Here is a 20,361-nt window from a genome sequence, read left to right on the forward strand (position 1 = left end):
TGCTCTGGGCAGTTCTCTGGGGTTTTCCCTTCTCTACTCTGAGAACGTCCTTCCATAAACGCCCCCCCCCGTTTGGTTTTTGGGGTTCTGTTTGGGGTTTTTTTTGTTGTTTGGTTTTTTGTTTGTTTGGGTTTTTGTTTTCTTTTTGAGTAATGCAGTCATTTTTCCACTATTATCTTCCTTTGAAATGAACTCTATAGTATTTGATTCTTCTAGTATCACCTTTCTTTCAGTAGGCTCATATTATACTGTATCTATGGACATATTTGTTTTGCCTGGTAGCATTACAACAAGAAGGTACATTCTATAGCTAAATAGAGCTCCTTGGCTATGTATTACAGGAAGTGACAAGTGCTTTTTTAAGATTTTGAAAGAATTTATCACCTGTGTGAGTACCAAGTAACTCAGGTGTAGTAAGTAGTCAATCCTTTTCTTTCTTGGAAAGGCACTAAAGACACTTGTCGGTACCACATCATATGTATGCAGAGGTCATCTTTGCATATGAAACAAACAATGTATCCAGCATGAAACTGCTCAGGAGGCAAATTATGTGAGTAAAACTCTATCCAAAAAATAATAGTAGCATAGTATTGATCTTAATATGTGTTTAATATATTTTCTTATAGGAGAAGCCACTGACCAAATCTCTGCAACGAGGAGAAGACCCCCAGTTTGATCAAGTAAGACACTTGAATTTACATTATTTCTGTTCCTTAGGCTACAAGACATGTGCTTGGAAGGTAGTCCTTACACTGTCATTGTATACTGCAAAAACAATATCTCTCAATGTACTTCAGTGCTTTACATGAGCATTCTTGGTTTTGAATCAGGAGAATTTTCTCATTATTTTCAAGCTCAAATTTTTTTTGCCATAGAACATCTTGCTTTTTACAGTGTATTAGGCATATGTATTGTTTCCTGACTGTTTCATCTGGTAGAGGTTTCTAAGCAAACTTCTTATCATTAAGAAATATCAGGGTTTTTTTTTAATGGGTGAATGTTCCCCAGACTTTCTTTTTGGGGTTTCTCTTATGGTTAATATGAGGATCTTTAGAATCATTGTCAGTCTCAATAGTGTATTTTTTTCTCCATAGCTGTGATCCATCATGACTTACATGTATGCTGCACTTGACACAGATTGAGCCAACCTGTTATATTTGAAATTAAGTACAAATTAAGTTGCCAGGATAAATGTATATGTATGACAAGGTAAATAATAATTAGAGGAAAATGATTAGTAGAGAAAAATAATTAAATCCTAAAACAGAGTTTGTATCATTAATTAGATTTAATTAAATGGTAACATTGTAATTAAATTAATACCTGGCATTAGAGTAATAAATTAATTATGTAAGAGAAACGGAGTAAGTATAAAAATAAAGCCAACAACAATATACATACTTTGTAGTAGAAGAGAATTAATTTTTGATGGCAGGTTTAAAAAAAAAAATACCAAGAAAAAATTTCTAAGTAACCTTTTGAAATAAGGAAAGTTAGGTGTATAAGACTTGTAAGTTGTATAAAACATGCCAAAACTCACGAAACTTACTCACAACAAAGAGGAGGGATAAACTCAAGGTGTATCATAAGCAACAAAGGTATTTGCTGCTCCTTTGTTCCTGCCTCAGCTGCCATTCCTGTCACCATTGCTGCTAACTCCATGGCTGTCCACACCACTGTGCTGCTTGCAGCCCAGGAATTACAGAACAGAAATACGTAGCAGAAGCATCAGCAACAGCAGTGACTCTTCATGAAAGCAGCTGTGGCTAAAGCTGCAGGTAGCATATTGATTAGCTTAATTTTAGGAGAGGAGGTAAGTATGAGTAGGACTTCAGAACCTCAGATGAATTTAATGCATTTATTGTGTAAAGGTTGCACCAGAAGCGAAGATGTCTTGTGAGATCCCACTGGTATTTGCAAAGGCACACTTCCTAATTTTAGCTTGACAAAGTGACGTTGTATAGGTTGTTCTGTAGCTGCCCTTTGAGGAGCGGTAGCCTGCACAGAGGGCTGCTCAGAGCAGGAGGTGAACAGCGGGACTTCTGCGTTGTACTGGATATCTCTCTATCCATCTTGCTGACCACAGAGAGACCCCACAGGGCAGCCAGACACTGTAGGCTAAAGGAGGCTGCTTTGCAATTATTCCCTTGCTGCCTAAAGATTTTTTTTGTGGTATTATGACATAATTTTATACTTTCTTTTTCTTTCCTGTGGGAATAGTGTCACACGTAAATGGGAAAGAAAAACAAATTTAGCCACCCATACGCAAACCTTGTGATACTGTTCCTGCAGTTTGTTAAACAAACACATACTGGGTGGCCATGATTTGATTAAATATTCGTGGTTAAGAGAATAGTGGTTCTTTACAAGGAAGAATTAGAAGACATGGTTCTCCTAGTTATTGATGAGTACACAGAAAATTGAACAATTACGTCAAGATCAATTAATGAGAACAGTGAATGCTTCCTAGAGACAAATAACCATTTATTTCCTACTGGAGCAATTTCCTATGAATGCGGGGGGAAAAAAATCAGATACAGGAAAAAAAAGTTCTTCTTATGTGTAACTTTTGTATATGTTTGCAACTGCATATCTAGAGTCCTATCTGTGCATAGAGTTGATAGAAAAATACAGAGCTGAGATTGTCTTAGATATCCTGTCAAAAAACTTTGATTTCAGCTGCTTGAAATTTTCCAAACAAACTGTTCAGGCCTGGAAAACACTTAAGATCAGGATTCTACGTAACACCAAGATCCAAGTAATAGGGCACATACTTTAAAGTCAAACCATTTAAGGTTTATCTTTTATGTTAGTTCAATTGTATGAATTGTATGAAGCTCAACAAGGCCACGTGCCAAGTCCTGCACTTGGGTCATAACAACGCCATGGTAAGATACAGACTTGAGGATGTGTGGTTGGAAAGCTGCAACTTGGAGGGAGACCTGGGGTATTGGTTGATAGTTGACTGGAGTAGTAGCAGTGTGCCCATGTGGCCAAGAAAGCCAATGGCATCCTGGCTTGTATTAGAAACACTGTGGCCAGCAGGAGCAGGGAGGTGATCATCCCCCTGTACTCAGCACTGGTGAGGCCACACCTGGTGTAGTGTGTTCAGTTCTGGGCCCCTCACTACAGGATATTTCTTTCATATTTCTTCTTGGAACACATTGAGTCCTTTAGCAAAACTAGGAAAAGCCACACATGACATTCCTGATATTTTTGCTACAGAAGTGAAAGAGGATAAGAGGGAAAATTCCTGTGAACAAACATTTTCAAGGGGTGTCTAATTATTTTGACTTTCAATGTTAAGGCAATGAAAGTGAAAATGACACACTGTCAAAGGAGCATAATTTTCTTTATTTGACAATTTTCTTAATTTGAATGATACTGGTAGGTGAGGCTGAAGTGACCAGGTCATTAGTCACTTTAAAATATCTGAGTTGCATCTTCTATCTGTAATTTCAAAAGCAGTAAAAGTAAGGCACAATCTTATTTAAAATTTGGCTTTTGCAAGTCAGCTTCAAAGGTGGAAAAGAACAGCCAAAAATCCTCCTTTGCAGCAACTTACAATGAGCCAAATGAAACTTTAGCTACTTAGAGTAATCAGCATAAATTTCAACACTGAAACCTCCAAACCATTTAAAACAATTAAGAAAGCATTGCTTACTTCCCCTGAATAGCTTTATCTCTAGCTCTCTGAGAATCCAAAATTTTTCTTACTCTGTCTCAGACACTGTTTTGGGAATACAAGTTGATGGTGGTGATGGATCCAGCATCTAGGGATCTGACTGCACAGGCCAAGCTGTTTCTCTCCATATGGATGTAGAGTCAATGCCTCCTATTAGGCAGACAGTATTGTCCTGTGGGTTCTGTCAGGCTGCCAATTGCACCACCCTCCTCAAAGTCATAATAGTATCTTGAGCAATGTATGAAGTAATCTTACTTATCCTGACTTGCAGAATGTCTCACAATCAGCCTAACTGGATTCCTTACACTGAATCTATTTTCCTTTTTAGGTATGCATGTATATAAAGAGAATCTATACAAGACATTAGTAGATTTTTTTCATATGGTTTTAAATATCTTTATACCATTTTAAAAGTTTTTGATTAAGCAACTGTAGGTGCCTGTTGGCACAGAGCATTACTGCTCCAGCATTAGCATGCTCTGTGTCCCAAATTACCAAGATGTTATTAAACATGGTACTACTGAATTATTACTTAAACTTCCTATTACAGGAAACCATAAAGATGCAGTACATGAAAAGATCAAAAGCTAGACTGAAAAAACCTGCAATTATCCAAGAGGCTATCCTCACCCAAGGAAACATTTTTATTAGTGTTTTCTTAGCCCTAACTTAAGAATCTCCTGTTCTTACTGTGGTATATGAATGTTCCATGAACTGACAACACTAGAGGCAGAGAAGGGGCGCTATGTAATCTTGGACCAACCTGCAGACATTTTTCCATATGAAAATACAAAATGAATGTCATGTTTTGGCCGTGGAAGTGACAACTTCACAAGCAAGGCTTGGTTTTCATATGAAACTGTTGATAGGAGATGACTGTTGCAGACATTTCAGCATAAAATGCTCATCAGTTTGTACTCCTTTTAATTAAACGACTTTCTGAGAAGTACACTAAATTGGAAAATATAGATCGGATATGAAAGGAAAACATTATTGCATAGCTCTGGGTATCCTAAATATAGCTTAGGCAATGTTTATCAAATGTTTTCAGTAGCATTGATAGAAAGTGTAAAATCTCACTCCTAATGTCCATTAATTGGTATCTACACAAGAACAATTTAAAGACAGAATATGCAGACACTGAGAAAATAATAGATTTGCCAAAAAATAAAGCAAACCACTGTGCATGATTAAATAACAATAAAAGGCACATTTTACTTAGAGACTGACATACAGTTTATGAAAAAACTGCAGAGACAAGACATTAATGATACTGTTGGAAGCTGAATACACTTTCAAATACATTTGCTGTTAAAGCACATAGAAATTCATATATGAAATAGAAAAGTAATAATCTCTCTTCTATTAGTGGAAACATTTCTTGTATTTGTATTTTGACAATATAGCAAGACTTTTATGAACGTATATAGATTGTAGCAAAACATCTGGGCTGAATTTCATTAAATTAGTTCTTGGATATTAGTCCAAAATAAATATTAAGCATTTACATAAAGTATATTTAATGCTCTGTGAATGCAAGTTTTAAACAGCTCCCTACTTGTGCAGCTTTCTTATCCTTGAGCTATACAGTAGGTAGTTCATCTATGATGGAAGAACATGATCATTCGTCCAACAAGGACATATTTGTCCATCTGTGCACTCCCTTTCAGGAGCAGCACAGAGCTAGAATTCATCTCACTCCTGGACTTACTTCCAGTAAATGAAAGGTTTGAGTAACCAACAGGCTGGCTAGACTTCCCTCCCTTCCTGTTCCCTGAGAGCCAGGTCTTTGCCCAGTCCACCCTTCCTTCCTGTCTTAAAAGTGAAATGACAGAAAGATTAAAAAAAACCTATATTGACCTTTTATGCCTACTAAAGACACACACTGTAAATTTAGCAGAGAAACTATGGCTTGAGGAGACTTAACAGGAATCACTTTGACTGTTTGTTGTATAGCTGGGATTTGGAGAACAGCACTGATAAATATGTGATCAAACATGCAGGAAGACTTGATTGAAAGAACTTTTTAGTCTGTTTGGGGACAGACTTTTCAGCAGAGCCTGTTGTGATAGAACAAAGGGAATGTCTTCAAACTAAAAGAGGGTAGATTCAGACTAAGTATAAGGAAGAAATTTTTTATGATGCGAGTGGTGAAACACTGGCAACACTGGTTGGCCAGAGAGGACATAGATGCCCTGTTCCTGGAAATATTCAAGATCAGATTGAACAGGGCTCTGAGCCATTAGGGCTTACTGCAGGGGGAGTGAAACAGATGACTTTTAAAGGTCCCTTCCAACCCAAACCATTCTGTGATTCTGTTCTAGTTTTCCCCAGCAAACCCTTTTTCACTGCATCTCATAATTAACATTGTTATGCCAGCTTCAGAAAAACAGTAGAGAAACAACTGAAATACCTAAGTGACCTGAGCTGGCAGTAAAGAGTTTGCACTGACAGTAGGTGATTCATGTCTTCTAAGTATTTATCTGAAGTCTTATGCTTGAAGGCTTTGGCATAATCGAGCCTAGGTCTCCTGTCATTGTTGCAGGCAGTGCCTTCATGCCATCTTCCACAGCACTTTGTTTCATATTTCAGGTAATAAATATATTGGAAACACTGGATTGAAAACTTTACTAAAATATTACTTTTAAAGACAGTTTAATTTTTACAGGATCAGTCAGTACAGCTTTCTAATGGTCCATATTCAACTTTAAGCCATAATAGCTAAACAATAATATTTTGTCCTCAAAGTGTCTCATTAACTTTAGGCCACCACATTACTGAAAATTAATTAAATTCTGAGGCTAGAAAAACCTGCAAAATAAATCAGAGTTATTGATCTAAATTAACTGTCATCCACAAAAGTTCTCATTTAAGGCATTAGTAACATTTGGAAATTGTATGAGAGGTACTCAATCTCTCAGTTTTGCTCATCTTAGACACAGAGTTGACACAGCTTGGACTTATATGAGACATTAAACTCTACTGTTGCTTCACAAGCACTGAAACATACTGGTTTAAACTTGAGCAGGTGAATAAACCTGGTAGAGTTAATGACTTAGTGCACTTAACATGAAGTACATACTTCAAGGGGATCTTATCAGCACTTGTAAATATCTGAGGGGTGGGTGTCAAGATGAAGGTGCTGGTCTCATTCTGGTGGTGCCCAGTGATAGGACAAGTTTCAACAAGTACAAACTAGAACACACGAGGTTCTACCTCAACATGAGGAGACACTTCTTTACAGTGGGGGTGTCAGAACACTAGAAGAGACTGCCCAGAGAGGTTGTGCTGTCTCCTTCTCTGGACACTTTCAAAACCTGCCTGGAGGTGTTCCAGTGTGGCCTGCCCTAGGTGATCCTGCTTTGGTGGGGGTTTGGACTCGATATGTGGAGGTTCCTTCCAACCCCTAACATTCTGTGATTCTGTGATTCTCCTACTACTCATCACTGTGTGGGATCAAGCCCTGCATGATCTTGGTTGCAAATCCTATTTATTGCTGTTTTAAACAGTTTTACACAAATGCTGTAGCTGTAAGCATTCAGTTGCAATACATATATAATCATCTTGTATAATAATCATGATTTTTTTCACCGTAGCTTTTGATCTCCTAATGTTTTGCAACTTTATGGCTTCCTGTAATAGGAAGTTTCAGTCATAGTTCAGTAGTAACATGTTCAGTAACATTTCTGTAATTGGCAACGCAATGTAGACTGAGTGAGAAGTAATCTTCTTTTCCAGTATGCCACTAGAGCTGTTTAATTGGGAACTTTAAAGAACTGGGGTTAGGCTTTTTTTGCTTATTTATGCACATAAAGACAAAGGAAACTGTAAATGTTTTCCTACATATAAAAAAGTCCAAGTTACCAGGTGCTTGAACCTAATAGTAAGATTGATCCATCTGCATATTCAGTTGGTTAAGATTACTGCAGAGCTTGTGGGGTTGCTCAATAAATTCTGAGTTTCAGGAGGGATATCCAGCAGTTAATACAACCCATGAAGGCAGTACCTCTGATTAGTCACTTTTTCTTTCCTTATAATGTGCTAAAACTCAAATCAACATTGTGTAATAAACAAAAATACCCCCCTTGAAGAACTAGACAGTTTTCTGGTACGTAATAAGATGTGATACAGAATTTTAATGCATTTTACTATCACCTGTTGAAAGACACTATCAACATGCAGCCCACTATTGTGTTTTTGCTTATGTTTCAACAGGAAATGCAGAATATTAAGTCACTGTGGATCTCAAACAAGAATGAACTTGTCTAACCATTGAATTCATGTTTTGTCTTTAAGGAGAAGGGGAAACTTGAATACCTCTTGATTTGTTGCATTTTTCCCCATAGGTAATAAATTCAATGAGCTCACTTTCAGAATATTGTCTACCCTCTATACTGCGCACTTTGTTTGATTGGTATAAAAGACAAAATGGCATAGAAGATGAATCTCATGAGTATAGACCAAGAACAAGCACTAAATCCAAAAGGTATGATTTTGAATATGCCTACATACATTACTTTCAGATTCTAAGGTAAAATGTATTACATTTCACCAATCAGCTTTTGTGATGTTTCAATGATGATCCAGTTGTTTGGGAGTTGTTGTTGTCTTTTCTGCTTGTTTCTGGAATTTTTTTCTCAGCTCTGGATGAATGGAGAGATTGTGTCTTTAAAATTGTGCTCCTGATAGTTCAAACATTGTTTCTTACTGCTGTTTTGGATACTGGAAGTGGGGAGATTCAGACTGGATGTGAGGAAGAAGTTCTTCCCCATGAGAGTGGTGAGAGCCTGGAATGGGTTGTCCAGGGAGGTGGTTGAGGCCCCATCCCTGGAGGTGTTTAAGGCCAGGCTGGATGAGGCTCTAGCCAGCCTGATGTAGTGTGAGATGTCCCTGCCCATGGTAGGGGGGTCGCAACTAGATGATCCTTGTGGTCCCTTCCAACCCTGACTGATTCTATGATTCTATGATAAAAGGGCAAAATTGATTTAGCTCTTAAAACAGACAAACAAAAATAAAGGGCCTAGAACATATGTTGATCTCTTATAATATCAGCAGATTCTAAGCAATAAGGCAACAGATTGTTCATCATTTATGTTGAGGTCTGTCGGATTGGTACAGGTGTATTTTTCAAGCTTGCACGTTTTTTGAATACTTTGGTACTACATTTACATACATTAATGAAGCAGCAGCAGAATCAACACTGGTAGACCTGGTGTTTGGAAATGCACAGGCAATTAGGCAGTAGTTGCTGGAACAAAGGGATAGAATCTAGTTTTAGATGTCAAGGTAGACATGAACCTGAATTGGAATCTTCTGACTTTTTGTGCCAGTAGAAGTAGGCAATGTGAAGGCTTGATTCATCAATTAGATGTCTGTTTTTGTGTGAGATAAATCCTTGCCTTGAAGTACCTCCACCTCTTGACTTTAGATACAGGATCACCTGCTCGTAAATAGATATCTTCACAAACTCCACTCAAATTCTGTTGATTGATAGTGTTGCGGAAAGATACAACCATTCCTTTCTCCAGTTAATGTGAAACCAAGAAAAGCAAAATAAATAATTTATTTAATTGACAATCAAGCAGAACTCTTCAATGGATGTTTTATAATAAGCAGGGGTACAATTGAAATCACTAAAGCTCTTAATGTTTATAATAATTTTGTTGAATTTATTAAAACTAAAATCTCATTAAACTCAGTTGTCATTGCTTGAAAAGGACTGCAGAACTGTCCCTTAAACATTTAATTTTACAAAAAATATTGTGTATTTTGTGTTATCTTTTCAGTACACTTTGTAATTGTAAGCAGATGATCCAATGGCTATTTTTTGTATTTGTATTGCAAGCTATTCATCTCCTTTATTCCTCTGTGGTATTCCTCTGTGGTATTCTGCATAAGGAATGTAGTTGAACATTTGACAAGTGATGCCAAAGTTAAAGAAATAACACTGGAGCAGATTTAGAAAGAGAATGTAGTTTGGATATGAATTTATCAGTACTTTTAAGGCACTTTTCAAATCCATCACGAGTGTAAATATGAATTTGATAGCACAAAATAGTTTTTTGTGTTTGCCTCTAAAGTGTGTTTGAGAACTGCTATCAGCGAGGAAACCAAAATGAAACATGTGTTTGAATAAGTTTTCCTTATTTAGTTTTGGTTTTTTTCCTTGAAAAAAATTTTGTGTTGATTTTAAACTGGGAAAAAAAAGAAAAAAGGAGGAAAAGGAGAGTGACATTTAAACATGTGAAAGAAGGTGAAAGTAACAAGTTAGATTTGGTCTACTTATATTTTAAGAGCATATCAGTGCATTACTTTCTGAAATGCTAAGGTGCAATGTGAAATGTAGAACAGAATCCCCTGTTATCTGTAAGCGAAGAAGGTATGTGAATATGACACATCTGCTAAATACTATGTTTCCTGGTTTGATTTTGCAGTGATGAACAGCAGAGAGACTATTTAATGGAGAGAAGAGATCTGGCTATTGATTTTATTTTTTCTTTAGTATTAATAGAAGTTTTGAAACAGGTATGGAGTTCTTAAATTATCTGTTAACTAATAAATTATGGAAATCATCAATAGAACTGAACTATAGGTTTCTTATTTCAATTTCCATCCTTGATAGTCTAATAAAAACATAAGATAATCCTGCATGCTTGTTCACTGCTGTCTCTCTTGCACCCCTAGGGTACATGTTTTCTGTGCTCATACAGCCTTGCCAAGTCTTTGGAGATGAAGTATTTCTCTTCAATACTAAATAAACTTTAAATGGCTGTCTCATTTCATCTGTTTTGTTGATCTGATGCTATTTCAGCTAATACTGTATTTCTGTCTGAAAGATATCCATAAGTAATGCTAGCACTGAGGCATGCAACTTGAAGTGTAACATATGTGTACTCACTATGTCTTATTTTGTGTTTTCAGATTCCACTTCATCCTGTTATAGATGGTTTGGTACATGATGTTATTAACTTGGCTTTCAAGCACTTTAAGTACAAAGAAGGGTAAGTTTTTTTCATACACAAATTCTATGAATTCTTTTGTAGTTTTGTGTTAGCAGTGGTTTAAACAGTATGATTTCTCAACCAATAATACTTTCTTGTCTCTTGCCAGGTACCTTGGTCCTAACACTGGAAATATGCACATCGTTGCGGATTTGTATGCAGAAGTAATAGGTGTTCTAGCTCAAGCAAAGTAAGAAAAGTTGAATATCATACTTCCCCCATAAATCTGAGAAATTTTATTTGCTTAGCATATGAATATTCTGATTTTCTCACTTTCTTAAAAGATAGCATAAGGGTTTTCATTTCATTTTCCCTCTATTCATCCAAGTATTCTAGAGCATTAGGACTCTAGGGAATCACAGGCTTTCTGCATCTAGTCCAGTGATGCTGAATAAATTCAACTACAGCAGCACTATTTTTCTTATCTCAGCAGTGACGTCTGTGGAAAGCCCAGAGGGCTGAAGAGAGCTATTTTAATTATTATTTTGTTTTTCTATATGCTGTTTTTAATTTAGCTGGGCTAACCCAAAAATGACTATCCTCCAACATATAAAGATTTTTAGGTCTCTCTGAAGTTAGTTCAGAACTGAATGCAATTACTTCTGAATCTTTCACCCTGTACTTCTTAGAGGAGATGACATAAAACACTTTGAGGATGAGCTCTTAAATTTTGCATTTGGAAACTGAGAGATTCAGAAACTTCTGTACCCGATATAATATCATAAGCTTACACTACAAATTATGCAGAGGGTGAAATTTACTGCTGCAACACAGTGATCTTTGTCTGCGGACAGCTTGGTGCTGCTGAGAGTGAGTCTGTTCTACAAAACTAGTCAACTTAGCTTGATGTAACCAAACCAGTCTGAGTTCCTGGAAATCATACAAATTTCAACAGACTTCAACTAAGACCTTACCTCGTCTAAATAGTCTGGGTCAGAGGCAAAAAGGGATCCAAAGCTTCAAGCTGACTGTCAAAAATAAAGCACACCTCCATAAAATGCTGCTTTTCTCTGATTCTGAGGGGCCTTGCTACGGCCCCTAAAACGCTTCTTTCTGCCAACCTGTTTCTTTTGTTATTGCCTCTGATAAAGAGATGAAAGTTTGTTACATGCTATATGTGCTCAGGAAAATTACATTCTTTTCATTTTCTCTCAAAAAGGACAGGAGGTCCTGTTGGATGACCTTCCTATATGTTATTTTTATGGATAGTGTGTCACCTAAGACATCTGGATTTGTAGAAGAGATAAAAAATGGTCATGGACCCTTCCATCGCAAGTTGTTGCTTAATTGTTACTACCATAGCTATTGTTAAAAAGCCTGAAGGAAGGAACAGCCTACTGGAATATTTTAATCATGAAAGCATGTTCTTTTGAAAAAGATGCGTGTACTTGGAAAAAAATGGTCTTTCATCTTGGATTTTTTAAAACCATATGAGAGGGTTATTCTAATGATATTGTTAGCTCTTATGTAAAGAGACACTTGCAATAAAATTTGAAAGATGTGGAGATGTGGTTAGCTAAAGAACTAAGATCAAGCTATATGCTTCATTTTCTGAGTTTATCAGAAATTAAAGAAAACTAAACCAAAAAACCATTATTCACATTCTGACTGACATGGTATTCTATAACCAGAGTTGATTCTTCTTTGGGTTTCCCCCATTTATATACCTTACAATACATTTTAAATATTAACCTGTGCTTTTTTGTAACTAACCAATGTGAATTCATAGATTTCCTGCTGTAAAGAAGAAATTTATGGCAGAGTTAAAAGAGTTACGGCATAAAGAGCAAAGCCCATATGTAGTTCAAAGCATTATCAGTCTTATAATGGGAATGAAATTCTTTCGCATTAAGATGTATCCTGTGGAGGACTTTGAAGCTTCTCTTCAGTTTATGCAGGTAAAATTCTTAAGTACATAACTGTGGTTCTCAGACCTTTCAGAATGGGCTCCCCTTCATCCTTGCTCTAGTACTCCAGTAGATTTTCCATGTGTTATTCACACCTAAACGTGTATGAATCTATTTTTGCATGTTCTGAACCTCAGTGTTCCAGTCTCTAGTCTCCAGTGTGTATCATTCCATTCCAGCTCATCAGCCATATACCCCTAGTCCCTACATCTCACCCACCAGCAAAGAGCTGTGGTTCTGTAGACCCCAGACTTTCCACCCTGCCATCCCATGCCTTTCCCATGCCCTGTGTCCTTGCCTAGTTACATCTCCATAGCTGCTCACTGCCTCCAAAGTGAATCTTCAGCCACTTACATAGTTGACAGAAAGGAGAGGAACTTTTGATGGAGAAAAACACAGAGGAAGAGACAAAGAACTGAGGCAAAAGCTGTGTGGAATTTCCCTTGGATATGTTTTCTGCTTCCACCATGCCTTCATCCCCTTATCCATTCTGTATTCACCTGGTTTGAGACCCACTAGTACAGACAACAGTTTGACTATGGTCAGTGCTTTAAATTAATAGATGATGTCATTGCATACAAGAAAAGAAAATACTTTGTTTACACGTTTTAAATTCTACATTTTTGTTGGCAATGTACAATGGGTTCTGTTCTGATCAGCAGGTTATTTAGCTTAACCTTTTTATTTTCCTACTTTTTCTTGGGATTGCACTCATGACTACATGTTTTGTAGCACAGCACTGCTGGGATACAGTGTCACTGCTATTAAAATCAGTGGTAAAGCTCTTGTATAGTAGTACTCAAAATTTGACTCTCTGCCTTCCCTGACTACCATATCTGAGCACAAAATTATTTTTTTTTATATACTACAATGCATCCTAAGATGTGCTGTGTATTTAGGAAAGCAAGGTTTTCTCAGTTTGGTGAAATACAGTTTTATTCTTTGGGCAGTTTGTCTTAGTTTTAGTATCTACGTGCAGCTCTTCAGCTACAAGGTTTGTCATACCAGCTCTACTTTAGGAACAATCTCCGTGTGATCTTCCACCATAGAGGACACAGGCAGCTCAGGAAGGCTACTGCCTTTGTGTAGAGGTTTCAGCTGTGTGGCAGAGATGGCTGGAGTGACTGAATCTATGTGATGTAGAATCCTGATGTAGAATCCTGATTAGGCCATGCATAATTTTTCTTGGCTGCAAAGTGTGAACTTCTTTGCACACATGGGCAGGAAAAAGGTCAGTGGGGCACCCTCCTTGTAAGTCAGTGGCTGTTTGGGCCTTGGACCCAGAGGTGAAGAATTAACTGAAGCAACATAATTTGTCAGACTCAGAGAAGCTGTACAGAAGCACACAAGTGGGTGGATGCTTTTGTCCCCTCCCTCGCTTCCGGAGCAACACAGCTGTGTGGGTAGTAGTTCACTGCATGTTTAGGACAAAAGTACATTTTTACTTTCTCTCTCAATTCCCAGTTGCAGGCTGGAAATTGTGGTGGTTTGTGCCACAGCTCTCTTCCCTCCCATAACACAGTTCTGTATGGACCCTTAATCTGCAATGGATCTTAGCAGTGAAATTTATCCCGAAATGTTTGCAGTAAGGTTGTTGCCTGCCTTGAGTATCTTACCAGAAAACATTGTGTAAAGTGGTCCATGTGGACTTGTACTCCAGGTCCTGAAAGTTACACAGAGAAGGAATGAGGTCAGCCCCAGAGTCCAGTGCCCCTTCTATCCCCAAACACCACTGGATACAGCTGGAATCAGTGGAGAGTTTCTGAATAACTGTGCTTAGAGTAACAGATCCTTGATCTTGACTTGTGTCCTGCTTTGCCTGCTGCAAAATACGGGATTTGCAAGATAAAAATAGTCACTGACACTTCATGTGCATTCAGCAAACACTTACAGGTTGTTATTCCAGCTGATACACAATTTATGTTTCTTGTTTTGTTTTGTTTTAGGAATGTGCACATTATTTCCTTGAAGTCAAAGACAAAGATATCAAGCATGCACTGGCAGGACTGTTTGTTGAAATTCTTGTCCCTGTAGCTGCTGTGAGTTTATTTTTCAGGTTGTTTGCATAATTTCTTTAAATTAGATAAACCAGCTTGTGAAATAGTGTTTTATTAACATGAAATTTTCTTTCAGGCTGTTAAAAATGAAGTGAATGTCCCCTGTCTGAGGAACTTTGTTGAAAGCCTGTATGATACAACACTTGAACTTTCCTCACGAAAGAAGCACTCACTGGTTAGTAACCCTGAGAAGCAGAGGCTAAAATTCTTTGTCAGAAATATTTCTAAGCAAGTCTCTGGAGAAATTGCAAAACTTCTTTCTACATTCAGCTTTATAGCCGTAACATTTCTATTGTAAGGAAAGTTACCATGTTTGCAGAAAATGACCATATTTATTTTATTCAGAATATGCTCTGAATCAGTCTGAATCAAACAGATGTTTTCAGCTTCTGCTTCTGTGATTATTAAATGGCTGCATCTTCTCATACTTGTTATGTGTAAACATTAGGAGAGAAGAAATAATAGAATTCACTTGTCAAGCGAGAACAAATGAGGCATGTGGGAACAACTCTTTCACAGGGCTTAAACAATACATTGTAGGAACAAAAAAATGTATAACACATGCCTTTTTAAATCCGTGACTTGGCTACTGTGCAGCTCCCCATTTCATTTTTCTCTTGTGAGATGAACAGTGGCACTGCAGTGTATTTTTGGAAGCATGAGTTGATCTGAATTAAATGAGGATCTGAGTCAGTTTGATGCTGGCCGCCTTAAGCAGTCTGTCTCTCCAACTGGGTCAGCGCATGTCAGCAATGTGACATTGGCTAATCCGTTTTGAAGTCTTGGACCTTATAAGTAAAGAAAGTTGTCATTTGTCCTCCCTCAATCTATGTGAAAGTCAAAAAGACTTCCTTGTTCCCAATGCTCTCAGAAAATGCTGGTTGCTAGCTCTGCTGAATCTGCTGGGAGGACTGCAGAGTGTACTTGAGCTCTCTGCCCCATTTTATCAGTCCCAGGAGAGAGTCAGAGCATCCCCTGGGGCACAGTCCTGTTCAAGTTTGAATTAGCGGGAGTCTTGGGATGGATTTCTGATTTCACTCTGCTCATGTTTGTGTGGCTCTTTTTAATTCATCAGAGTAGATAAAACATTGTTGAAACTGCAGCAGGGTAAGAGCTTTGCTGTACAGTTTTTACACTAAACAGAGCTTTCCCAAACTGGCGGATGTGCTTGCCAAAGTCAATAGTATGTGCTTGAGAACGGATTGCACAGCTGGGGCTTTGCATTTGATTGCTTGTCTACACATACCACACTGGAGCCTACATGGTTAAAAGTGACAGAATAGATTCTTGTGAGGGTGTGATTAGAAATACAAACTTTGTGAGGAGGAGGAGGAGGGGAAAAGCAAACAGTTGGCAGAAATAGCTGCAGTGCATATTTCTAGGCTTGCAGGAAGAAAGCACTCTTTAGAGTTTGAAGAGGACCTTCCTTTCCAAGATTAGCGTTTTGTGAGTTGGTGCACTCACAAAACACAGGCAGGATAGGAGCATTCATCTTGTCTCTTTCTGCCTAAAAGTATCTCTAATAAGCTAGTCCTTGAGGTTCTTTCGATAGTGAGTGGAGAGAATTAGGAAACTCCAGGAAATAGTACTTTGCCTCCTAGGGCTTTTCTTAGGATGAGTTGTGACACTCTTGGGATGCTACTAAACTCTGTGACCCTTTCAAGTAGTCGACCATTATAGTCATAATATTAATATTGTAAGAAAGTTTTCCATGAGAAGACTTCAGTTCTCCTCTCCCATATGTATTTTGGACATGAACATAATAAAAATGAGTGTACTTTTGACATTTCCTCAAGAAACTAGATCTAACCCAGCTATAGACAACTTATGTTACATATTACAGGAATGGAAGCTGGGATTTATGGTGTATTTATACATTGAGCTGTGACTGAAGTTAGAATTTTGGAGTTAATTTTGAGAATCTTTGGTCTTTAAGATAAGTTAACTTATTTTTGACTAATAAGTCCTTACTTGATATATTAACATAGCAGAAACAGAAAGGCCTTGAGGAAATAGCAAAGTCAGTTTCAAAATAAATAGGTGCATTTTAGTTTGGGTTTTTTTTTTTGGTTGTTAACAAAGAGAACATGTTCCAGTATTTGAACTTCTATGTTCTGCCTTGGTTCTGTGTTTTAGCAGAGTTCTTTAGGGTGTTTGACACACCTGTCAGTAAATGTCATGACTGCAGACTTTGAGGAGTAATAGGCATCTAAGCATTCACAAATCCAAACAATCATAGTCCTGTTGATATTATAAAAAAGTTTAGTTATTTCTGAACACAAGCCAGCAGTGTGCCCAGGTGACCAAGAAGGCCAATAGCATCCTGGCCTGTATCAGGAATAGTGTAGCCAGCAGGAGCAGGGAAGTCATTCTGCCACTGTCCTCAGTGCTGGTTAGGATACACCTTGAGTACTATGTCCAGGTCTGGGCCCCTCAGTTGAAGAAAGATGTTCAGTTGCACAAACGTGTCCAGAGAAAAGTGACAAAGCTGGTGAGGGGTCTGGAGCACAAGCCCTGTGAGGAGCAGCTGAGGGAGCTGGGGTTGTTTAGCCTGGAGAAGAGGAGGCTCTGGGGAGACCTTATTGCTGTCTACAACTACCTGAAGGGGGTTGTAGCCAGGTGGGGGTTGGTCTCTTCTCCCAGGCAAACAGTGACAGAAGGAGGCGACACAGTCTCAAGCTGTACCAGGGGAGGTTTAGGCTGGATGTTAGGAAGAAATTCTTCACAGAAAGAGTGATTGGCCATTGGAATGAGCTGCCCAGGGAGGTGGTGGAGTAACTGTCCCTAGAAGTAAGACTGGATGAGGCACTTAGTACCATGGTTTAGTTGATTAGATGGTGTTGGGTGATAGGTTAGACTAGATGATCTTGAAGGTCTTTTCCAATCTGGTTGATTCTGTGATTCTGTGATTTCCATGCATTTCTCAGTTAACTGACAGAACTTAGCCTTATGTGCCTGTAAAATTGTGGCCTGTCTTTGGATCTAGAATACTGCTATAAGCGATATTTGGTTGTTTTATTTCATCAAAAAAAACATCTGTAACAGCATCAGAGAAAGGTTCTTTTTAAATGGTACTGCTTAATGTGTTATGTTGTCTAATATGTATTGCACAAAATGGAAGGAGTTAAGAGTTCAAAGTTTACAGTAGCTCTATTAAGTTACTTTTATTTTGTGTAAGCATGCAAACAACACACTATTGACATCCGTTTCCTGTTTAGGCTTTGTACCCATTGGTAACCTGCCTGCTTTGTGTCAGTCAGAAGCAGTTCTTTTTAAATAGATGGCATATTTTCCTCAACAACTGCTTATCCAATCTCAAGGTTAGTATCTTCTTGTTTTATTATTATACTAAAACTTCAGTATGTATTATTGATCTGTTCAAAGTCCCTTTTAGGTAATGTGCAGGATGATTCCTATTATCAGATCTCATAACATGATTTTATTTCTAACTGTACAAAATCTTTATTTGTGCAGACTTTTTCAGTAACAAAAACGTATTCTTGTGCCTAGTTTGAATTTCTTCCCTTTCTCAAATCAAGCCTGAATCAAACAGCAATGAAACAGGCAAGGTTGTTGATAGAAAAATAATTAACGTGAGTGGCATACAAAAACTGACCCACTATCAATTTGCTTTTTCTCACAAAGCCATTCTCAAACAAAATATTTGTTATAATTTTATCAGAATGGAATTAATTGCAGGACACTGATTCCATTGCCTGTTTCACTCTCCTAAGTTGCATTAAAGAAACCTAAACTATTCTGTTTCCTCCACGTTTGTTAGGTCTTTGAAGTTTAGGACTACCTGTGCACTGCAACCTGTTGTAGTTCCTGGCTGGCACATACTGTTCATGCTTCTTGTGCAATAGCTCATGCCTATTCCATTCTTAAAGTGGATCCATATGAAAGTCCTATGCCTACTTGAAAAGGCCAATTTAAGAACAGTTAATTCAAATGAAGGGACTCTGAGCTGCTACTTGGGGAACCAGTGGTTAAGAAACGTCTGGAACTGGCACAGATAGAACACGCAAACATTTCCTCAGCTCAGAGGCAAAGTATCTCTGCTTCCAAAAGTTGAATTCCCAAGGTTGTTAATACTATCGTATTAACAATAGATATAGATATAGATAGATAGATAGATAGATAGATAGATAGATAGATAGATAGATAGATAGATAGATATAATTTCTTGCTGTTGCTTTCTTGCTGTACTTGTCATAATGAGACTATTTGTATTGATTGTTGCATTGATTGTTATATGACTACCTGATATAGTTAAAGATGTCCTTGTTGACTCCAGGGGAGTTGGACAAGGCGACCTTCAAATGTCCCTTCCCCTACTGTTAGAATAGCTCTTCAGAATGTTCACAGTTTGTCTGAAGATTGCTTTCCACTTGTACCCAAATTACTTACTTGTGCTGAAGATGTGTTTGAGCTTTAATTGCAAAGAGATTCAGAAAATAAACATTGTTATTTTATTGGGTTTTATGAGGTTATACAAGCTTTAGAAAAGGTGGCTACAGCTATAAGATCTGTGAAGAGCCAGCTGGGAATATAAACTTTTCTGAAAAGAAGAGAGGGAAATTGTGGCTGTTGTCTACCTAGACTTTTGAAAAGCCTTTGACACCATTTCCCACAGAATTCTCATGGACAAACTGGCTGCTCGTGACTTGGATGAGCACACACTCTGATGGATGAAGCACTGGCTGGGCAAACAGGCCCAGAGAGTAGTGGTCAATGGAGTTAAATCCAGCTGGTGGCCAGTCACAAGTGGTGTTGATGAAGACATAGAGTGTGCCAAAGTGAGTTTGCAGATGACACCAAGTTAGGTGGGAGTGTTGATCTGCACAAGGGGAGGGAGGCTCTACAGAGGGACTGCACCTTAAGTATCGTGCCCAGATTTGGGCACCTTGATACAAGAGAGATGTGGAGGTGCTGGGGCGAGTGCAGAGGAGGGCAACAAAGCTGGGGAAGGGCCTGGAGAATAAATCTTTTGAAGAGTGACTGAAGGAGCTGGGGCTGATTAGAGGAGGAGAGGGGAGACCTCATGGCTGAAACAGAGGAGGCTGACGGGAGACCTCATGGCTCTCTACGACTACCTGAAAAGACATTGTAGAAAGGCTGGTGCTGGTCTCTTCTCACAGGTAATTAGTGATAGAACAAGAGGGAATGGCCTCAAGCTGTTATGACTGAGTAGGTTTAGACTGGACATTAGGAAATTTTTTTTCACAGAAAGAATGGTCAGGCATTGGAATGTGCTGCCCAGGAAAGTGGTTGAGTCACCAGCCCTGGATGTGTTTAAAGGTGGTTTGGATGTGGTGCTTGAGGGTTTGCTTTAGGAGTGAACCTTGTAGAGTAGGGTAATTGGTTGGACTTGGTGATTCTGAGGGTCTTTTCCAACCTGAATGTTTCTGTGATTCTGTGAAATTATTTGAAATCATTAGAGAAAATATAAGAAAAGTTGCTCCTACCTCATCAATTGAAAATCAAATTGGAATTCAACTTGCCACCTATAATTCATTGTCATATACTTCAATTCATAGGGCTTGTAAATTAGTCTGGTGGCACACTTCACCTTTACTTTGTGGGGAAAGGTAAGGTAGCTGAATACATGACTAAACATGGCTTGCCACTCCTCAGTACAGAGGAAAAGATGCCCCGACCATAGAAGCAATCCTATCACCAGTTAGAAGTGACATCTGAAAGCCCAAACC

General features: G+C 38.2%; 1 protein-coding gene across 2 annotated transcripts in view; it reads left to right on the top strand.

Annotated features, from left to right (window-relative positions):
• The window catches only part of FRY (FRY microtubule binding protein), a 169,718-nt gene that overhangs the window by 45,938 nt on the left and 103,419 nt on the right, over window positions 1–20,361 (top strand). For both annotated transcript variants that reach the window (XM_054388340.1, XM_054388332.1), the window contains exons 3-11: window positions 627–680; window positions 8,032–8,171; window positions 10,120–10,210; window positions 10,607–10,686; window positions 10,796–10,876; window positions 12,416–12,584; window positions 14,540–14,632; window positions 14,727–14,825; window positions 17,869–17,970. In XM_054388340.1, the coding sequence (XP_054244315.1) occupies window positions 627–680; window positions 8,032–8,171; window positions 10,120–10,210; window positions 10,607–10,686; window positions 10,796–10,876; window positions 12,416–12,584; window positions 14,540–14,632; window positions 14,727–14,825; window positions 17,869–17,970 (909 nt within the window). The remainder of the gene's footprint in view (window positions 1–626; window positions 681–8,031; window positions 8,172–10,119; window positions 10,211–10,606; window positions 10,687–10,795; window positions 10,877–12,415; window positions 12,585–14,539; window positions 14,633–14,726; window positions 14,826–17,868; window positions 17,971–20,361) is intronic.

This window comes from Indicator indicator, chromosome 1 (assembly GCF_027791375.1).
Source record: "Indicator indicator isolate 239-I01 chromosome 1, UM_Iind_1.1, whole genome shotgun sequence".
Taxonomy (NCBI): domain Eukaryota; kingdom Metazoa; phylum Chordata; class Aves; order Piciformes; family Indicatoridae; genus Indicator; species Indicator indicator.